Here is an 8,455-nt window from a genome sequence, read left to right on the forward strand (position 1 = left end):
GAAAACAAAGGTGGATAAGATGCGCTCATATCTTAGCCAATCTTGACACCTTAATTTGATATTTAAAAAATTAGTAATAGTTAATTGGTTATAATAAATATAAACTACCCACTAGCCCACTTTCACTAAGCTCAAAAAAGGTCTGCATGCATTGTACCAACACAATAAAACAAATATTTTCAAAATGTAAAATGATTATTCAAATTTTTGTTTTTTCTTGATATTAATGGCCGAGAAGCAATCACGCGACATTCTTTATATTTTATTTGGTTTGAAAATAAGTTGTAGTATCAAATTGTATTTTAATCTCCGCCTAATAAAGTCAAGTGTTCCCTCATTCTATCTTATAAGAATATCGTCACTGTTTTTTTTAAATGTGTTAAATTCATTTTTTAAACATAAATTATTTTATTTTACATGTGCACGTGGTGCGCCGTAAAAGAAAAATAAATAAAAATATGTTTTGCTAATAAAATGTTGGGTTTCAATTTAATATTTCATGAATTGTTAAAATGAGTATGTCTATCTTTTCCCTTTTTATTTGATGAACTTTCACAAATTAAGTATTTTCTATATGTCACACTTAATTTATCCGATTTGCAATAGTGATAAGAAAAATGTGAACCTTTTTAGGGGAATATATAACAGTACTCTGAGGTTGATTAATTTAATAAAGATCAATTTGGCCACGCCTCTATCATTATATTGCTATTCATAGTCAAATCGAATGTATAACATGATAACAAAACGACTCAAGAGTTAAAACATATTTATTAAATGCTGAAAGTGATTGTCTTTATACACACGGAAAATTGTTACAAATTTATTAACCATCCCTTTAATTATTTTTTGTTGTATTTTACCATAAGTTATTTATAAAATAACTTATGGTAACGTTCAATGTTGTATACCAGTAACGTAGAGGCTATCTTGTATTTATGCATAATAAATAATAAATTAAAAAATGAGTATATATGCTGCAGTGGCGGATCCAGAAATTTTGATTCGGGGGTACGATATTTACAGAGGTTTAGAGCTTAAAATCCGACATTTTTATTAATTGTGAATATATTATATAGATAGCTTGTGAATCATGAATATCTTAGTTATTAGATGTAAATATGATAAGGCTAATTTCATGCATCGGTTATATGTGAAAAATGTTATAATTTGCTGGGTCTAACACGTTTCCTAAGCCAGGTGTGTGAAGAAAAATCGCTAGATCGAGGAAGTGTTGAAGGAGATGGTCTAGCGAAGGAAAGAAACGAAGTGAGCAGGATTTAAAAGAAAAGAAGGCGTGACAGAGGAGTCAATAGCTGAGGGCAACAAAGTCTTATCTATACCTCGCTGGGCCCACTCCAACGCCTATATATAGAAGAGCATGCAACGCACATCATATCACTTTTTCACTCTTCTTAGCTCACACACATTACACACACTTGGGAATGGGAGATCTGGGGTAGTCGGGTACGAAAGGTTACTTTCTTTAGAAGTTTCGCGGTTGGTAACACCGTCCGAGTGTGGACGAAGATACAATTCCTTTTAATTTCAGTTGTTTTGCTCGTTTTTTGCTGTCGAACTTCACTTTTGGGAGTCGACCTGGTTGTTGATGATACTTATTGTCTTTCCGCTTTGTTGATTTGCGTTTAGCAGTTGAATTTCAAGTCGATTTACGTAGATCTCTCTGCTGGTAGTTTATTTCTACAAGTATTATGTCGATCTCTGTTTTATTTTGATGTTATGGTGTTTGATATGGGAATTTGGTGATAGATCTGTGGTTTATTGACTGTTTGGAGGTTGTTGTTCGAATCTGAAGTAATGAAGTGTTTCTGTTGGTGGAGTTCGTGTTGGACGCTTGGATCCGGAGTGGATTTAGCGTCTGAGGTTGGATTCGAAGTGAGAAAAGAAAGTTGTTAGATGAATTTGATGATTTCTTCTTGTTTCCTGTTTTGCTTCGTCTAGTGTCTGCAGATCTGTTTAGTTCTTCGTTGTTTACGCATTGATTTGACTTAAAATTAGTTGCTCTGTTCTGATTTCATTCATGTTGATTTTCTTATGAGTTTTACACAATTTGGTTGTAGAGGATGATGTCGCTGTTAGTTTGTACGAGAGTTAGTTATTCTGCCAGCTTTTTGTTCGTACCTTGCTTTTTCAGTCATGGTCCCCACAGTCGGTTTGTTTCCTAGGTCTAGGTAAGTAGAGCAGTTTTCTTAGATCAAGTGTTGAGCAGTTAATTTTCTTTGCAACGTTCTCTTATAATTCCGCCTAGGTCTAGCTGTTAGCTTAGGAGTTTTAATGATTCCCAAGTCAAGTTTAATTTGTTTTCCTCAATCCAAAAAAAAATGCGTGGCAACAGCCAACACCAAAAACACACCCAAATCCTTGAACATGAGTATTACGCATCCTTCTCTGTGGGATCGATCCCTACTTCCCTATACTAGTTTTAGTAAAGTGGTTGAGGGTTTTTTTTTTAAAAGAATTGCTCTGTGTGTCCGACGACCGGGATTTCCTGCGACTAACGAGTTCCTAGACCGCGTGATCTAGTGGATTTGCTGGACCTAGGGAGCCTGTTATTTCCTTTTGAACACACTGTACGCAACTACAAGAGACCTTTCAAAATACCTAATGTAAATATAAATAAAAATATAGAAATACACAATAAATAAAATTTTTGAAAGAGAAAAAAAATATTTGGACAAAGTTTTAATTTTAAAAAAACGAAAAAGGAGAAATATATAGAAGTTCTATTTATGAATAGAGATACTATAATACAACTAACATAAATTATTATTTGCTAAAGATATGATTTTCAATGAATAAACAAGAAGTAACAAAAAGTTTTGCTAAAGATTTGATTTTCAATGAATAAACAAGAAGTAACAAAAAGAGAAAACAAAACCGCATATACTGAGAATCGAACTGAAAACCCTATATTAATATAACTGGTACTTTTCCACTGCATCACAACCACCATATTGATATTAATGTATCAATATATCGTTAAGGAGTCAATGTTTGGGAGTACATTTGTACCCCCTTGTTCTACATTGGCTCCGCCACTGATATGCTGTCGTGCTGGTATGCATCATACATGTGCTGCAAATTTGATCGATCAAAGGTTGTAATTTACCACCGAAAAAAAAATCATGCATAAAGGAGCAGGGCTCAAGTCATCTAGCGAGCAAGAAGTCCAAAATACTAAGATAAAAACCAATCAAAATATACAAGCATCAGCTAAGTCAATATAAAGGAAAGCCAATATGAAAAGGAAGCCTTGTGTACTAAAAACAATATGAAAAGGAAGCATTGTAATTATTAATTTTTTAGATAATGTGGAATATATAAGAGTAATAGATTTCTCATATTCGCTCTAAATTAATGAGTATAAGGAAGTATGATGTATACAAAACCGATTTAAGAGTTTGAATTGTTGCATATCACTTATGTAAGTTATATATGTTGGTGCACATGGCCCACGGGGCCTTCAGTTTTAAAACATGTATGGATGATTTTGTAATTTTATAATTTATTTATAAATTATAAAAAAAATAATACTCGTACGTAGCACTAACTATATCAGCAACTATCTTACTTAAAATAATTAAAATAAAATTATAAAATCAAAATACTAGGAGTGTATATTTTTCGAGTCAAACAAGTAAAAGTCCTATAAATGATTGCCACTTTTTTGACTATTCCAATGTGTGAGAGAGCATTACGTTTTGCTGGAGTGGCATGATTGGTTTTCAAAAGCGAAATCGTGAAATTAACATATAGTAGTAGTAGTAGTAATATTTTTACACCATTATCGAAAATGGGACAAATTTAAATTTATTGTACAAGATAGAAAAATAGACGTAAGAAGCAAATGATGAATTTCAAGTGTATGATTGCCGCACACATGTCGTTGTATATTTGGCTACAGCAAATATGTGATTGTACACGAAAATGACAGGATATGATATTTTCTGTTGCAAATGAATTATTTTATTTTGTAAAAAAGTTATTTTAGTAACATACTCCATATTTCAATTATTTGATTTGTACTATATTGGCACTACAAACAGGACGTAAAGCCTAAACAAGCGGCGTCCGGTGATTTTATTTTTATATTATTTTTAGAAAACAGAGATAAGGGTCGATTATTAGATAATAAAGTAAAAATCATTCACTGAAATATAAAATTTTTATAAAAAAAACATATTTTATGTAAAGTTAAAAAAATGTCATTTACCCATTTAATCCTTTATTTGGAACATTTGAACCCTGATTCAAAGGCCGTACAAGATGTCAAGTGAATCTAATGCTAAAAGCCTAAAATAGTAAAATTCAATAATTCACAATCAAGAGTTATGAAAATGAGGCAAATTAATAAATGTGGATACATTTTGCTTTCTTATATTAATGGATGAAATTTTACTTTTGCTAGATTCTCATTTGGACAAATTTGTCTTTAACTCTTATTTTTATATAATGTATGATTTTTTTTATATTGGAGTTAATGTGTCAAAATATTAATTTAGCCATTGTTTTGTTTAAAAGTAATTTATTGTTCTTATTTTAGGTTTTTAAATCCTCGCCTCAATTAATATTTGTATTGTAATGCAATAGATTATAGTTGACGGTCACTTTTTTTTGGCAAAGTATTCATTCATATTACACTCAATATTTTGCGGCGAGTTATATGCGTAGTTTTACAATTCAAGAATGTTAAGTTGAATTGTTAAAATAATACTTAGCTTTGAAATTCTAGAATATTTCGTAAAGTTAAGCAATAACACTTGAATTTTCGAATTCTGTAACATTTTCGAAGCACCCAATACATAATATTGATTTATTATTGTTTAAATTCAGAAGATCCTGAAAAATAAATTTAATAATTAATGACGCAGAAGATCCTACTTTTAAATACACTAAAAGGTGGAGCTTATTTAAGTGACAATTGTACGGTACAATTAGTACCCCACTTTAATAAACAACCTTAAAATAGATGGAATCTCCCTATTCAGCAAATTACAGATATATCCACAAAATTTCGCAAAGAGCGGTCCTCATTTAACCAAAGCAGGGGTATTTATGACAATATACCCGTAACTTAGATCAACATAATAAATTCCGTAGCCCACCTAAGATTTTGTCTGTTACTTCGGAGAAGCTTCACGACGTCGTTTACGCGTTATCTCTCCTAAAATTTACTATTAGATAAATTTTAAGGTAAATAAGGAAATAATAAAGGTAATGATATTTTAAGAGAGATTATTAGATAAATAAGGAAATAATAAAGGGAATGAAATTTTAAGAGAAATTATAAGATAAATAAGAAAATAATAAAGGTAATGAAAAGAAAGGTGATAGATTTATATTCAAATATAAAAATTAAACATCTTGAATGAAATAAAAAAAAAAAATGAACACTTTGATTGAAACGAATGGAGTACTTTTCTTTAGCTTATTCTAACAGCATTCACCGTAGAAGTCATAGTACTAGTAAATGTTATTTCATCCGTCAATCAAAAATATCACAGGAGTGAATTATATGAGTTTCAATAAAAATTAATTAAATATTCACTCTAGTTATTTGAATTATTCACAATTTATGAACTACTACTATTTTCTTTTCATTTTAATATGCAAGTATCATATTTTACTATTTTTTTACACTCATAATTCAGTATAAAATTATAATATTAAAATGGGTCTCAATTCGACTCACTTTCTCCCTTTATTTTTTTCTTCACAAAATTAAATAATTTCTTAAAATTCGTGACAAATCAAAATGGCTTTTTAAATTGAAAAAAGAAAGTAAGTGAGAATAAATTTTTTTTTGACAATAAGTGGATTAGAAAAATTGGATGAAGTAAGAAAAGAAAAAAGATAGGTAAAATGGGAAAGAGAAATTGAAAAAAATTAGATAAATAATATGTATAAGTTGTGAATAAGGAATAGTATTAGAATAAAATTTGAGCGAAAAATTTTCATTTTTGAATGGGAGTATTTTTATTGGACGAACTGAAATAGAAAGATGAATTATTGTTACGAATGGAGTACAATATCAGTCCACAAATGGAGTACAATATAATGGCGGATGTAAAAATTAATTCTAAAAGATATTTTTAATTTTTCGTTATTAATACGTAAGATATATCATCGATTTTTATCATTACATGTCACCTTTTTTAGTAGAATATGAATCAAACAAAATTAGCATGGGATCCTCTCATCCTACCTTGCTCCAATTTGGAAATAGCCAAACCGACCTATTTCCAATCAGAGTCCAGAACTGAATTCTACAAACCGCAATTAATAGATGTAGATGACTATAAACAAAAAAAATCAAATTAATATTTTTTTTGGTTATGCACATAGAATAATTCTGTATTTCTTAGTAATTTTAATAAGCTCGGCATCAAGTTGCTTCCCAGCTGTAATTGGTGGGTCCCACATAACAACCACTTTTTCTTCCCCAACTAAATTCCAAACTCACTTCATTTCTTTTTCTCTTACACAACTCCACTTTTTCAATTTCACCACCATTTTTTCTCTATAAAATCCCACCCAATCCCACACTATCACTTCCCCTTCCTCTCCCCCTCTCCTCTCACTAGCAACATAAAATTAGGCCAAAATTAGGGCTTTGAGATTTTATTGTTTTCTTCTTCTCAAAAAGAGTTCTTAATGTTAAGATTATTGTTGTGGATTTCTGAGATTCATGTCTGCAATAATAATTCTTAGTGAACTCTTCCTCTCTGGGTTTATGATAAATTCCACATACAGGCGCAGGACCCATTTAGTTCAATCATTCTCCGTCGTTTTTCTCTACTGGTTTTACTGTATTTCATGATTAATCTCGCTTCTCTTTAGCTAATTACTAATTAATTAAGCTCTACTACATATATATATATAGTATACCAATAAATATTCCCCAATTTTAATCAACCACTTGAATTTTAAAAAAATAAAAAAGAAATTGAATTGAAAATCAATCTGGTGCCATGGATTACTCATCGAATTCGTCGTCGGCGGTGGCGAATTCGGCGTCGGAGGAAGATCTGCAGCAGACGATGGATCTGCGGAAGCGGAAGCGGATGATCTCGAACCGCGAGTCGGCGCGCCGGAGCCGGCTCCGCAAGCAGAAGCACATGGAGGAGCTGATGGCGCAGGTAGCCGAGCTGCGGCGCCAGAACCACCAGATCCTCACCAGCCTCCGCGCCACCACGCAGCACCACGCCGCCGTCCAGTCGGAGAACGCCATCCTCCGCGCTCAGGAGGCGGAGCTGGGCCACCGCCTGCAGTCGCTCGTCGAGATCATCGAATTCACCGGCGGCGGCGCCTACAGCGAGATTGATGTCGGCGGCTCGTGGAGCCAGCCGATTATGATGATGGCGGCTGATGCGGGCCCCGCGTGTGTGGATCTGCCTAGACTTTTGTGCTGAATTGTGGTGGTTAATTAAAATGGTTAATTATTGTATTATGGGGGTGATTAATTACTAGCTTCACTTCTTATAATTAGCGGTAATTGATTAAATAAAACTAAGGAGTTTTTAGTGGATTTAGGCTTCTTGTGATCCAGGCTTATGTTGTATTACCATGTAAGTTTTGATAATCGAGGACTTTTGTAATTGTAACATGCTCCCTTTTATTGAAATCATACTTCTCTTCTACTACTACCTATTTAATTATTACTGCACTTTGGTTAATGTTTAATGTTTGAATTTAATCTAAATAATAAACTTTAATTGACTACTAATTAGAGTGGATGCTCAATTAGCTTCGTGTGATGTTGACAGTTTAGACTTGTGAAAATATCAATAATTTGGTCAAGACAAACACATAAAATTAAATATTGTAATTCATGATAAGCGTGCAATTTATTTGTTGTGATTTCAAATGGAAAACAAGCCTACGATTCGGACTTTATTTAGAAAAAAAAAAAGTATTTTATTGATATTTCTTTCCAGACAACATATATATGGAGTATGGACTATGGAGTAGTACGTATTAGAAAAAATTAGAAGTATTAAATGACATATCACAGTTCATAATTAATGATTAAAGTGAAATAAAGTAGTACTCCTAGTAATGAAAAGATATCAACACTAGTATAAACATTTAAATACTAAACATTTGAAAATAAGTTAATTTTATTTCGCCTTTTTTGCTCCTAAAAGATTCTTCTTTTTTTTGCCTAAAAGATTCTTGCTTTAGTTAGGTTAACATTTCACTCTGATATTAGCATAATAGCATGCCACGGTTTTTCAATTAATTTGTTGCAAATTAATACTCCCATACATTTTTTCAGCGATTTAGAATGCCACGGTATTTCAAATTCGATAAGGCATGTCACATCAACAACTTTAAGTTTGATCAAATTGAAGATAGATGACAGTTTTTCAACATTGTCATGTTAAAATTATTTTATGAACGAAACTCCTGCAATTAATTAATTAACATAAAA

At 31.8% G+C, this 8,455-nt stretch overlaps 1 protein-coding gene across 1 annotated transcript; it reads left to right on the forward strand.

Moving 5' to 3' along the window:
• Nucleotides 1-6,540: 6,540 nt before the first annotated feature.
• On the forward strand, nt 6,541-7,664 carry LOC125186522 (bZIP transcription factor 44-like). The gene has a single exon (XM_048082894.1). The coding sequence runs from the start codon at nt 6,993-6,995 to the stop codon at nt 7,431-7,433; it is 441 nt and encodes a 146-aa protein (XP_047938851.1). The 5' UTR covers nt 6,541-6,992; the 3' UTR covers nt 7,434-7,664.
• Nucleotides 7,665-8,455: the final 791 nt, after the last annotated feature.

The sequence above is a fragment of the Salvia hispanica genome, chromosome 5 (assembly GCF_023119035.1).
Source record: "Salvia hispanica cultivar TCC Black 2014 chromosome 5, UniMelb_Shisp_WGS_1.0, whole genome shotgun sequence".
NCBI classification, from domain to species: domain Eukaryota; kingdom Viridiplantae; phylum Streptophyta; class Magnoliopsida; order Lamiales; family Lamiaceae; genus Salvia; species Salvia hispanica.

Coding starts and splice junctions, on each gene's coding strand:
- LOC125186522 (XM_048082894.1), top strand. CDS start 6,993: ATGGATTACTCATCGAATTCGTCGTCGGCGGTGGCGAATTCGGCGTCG.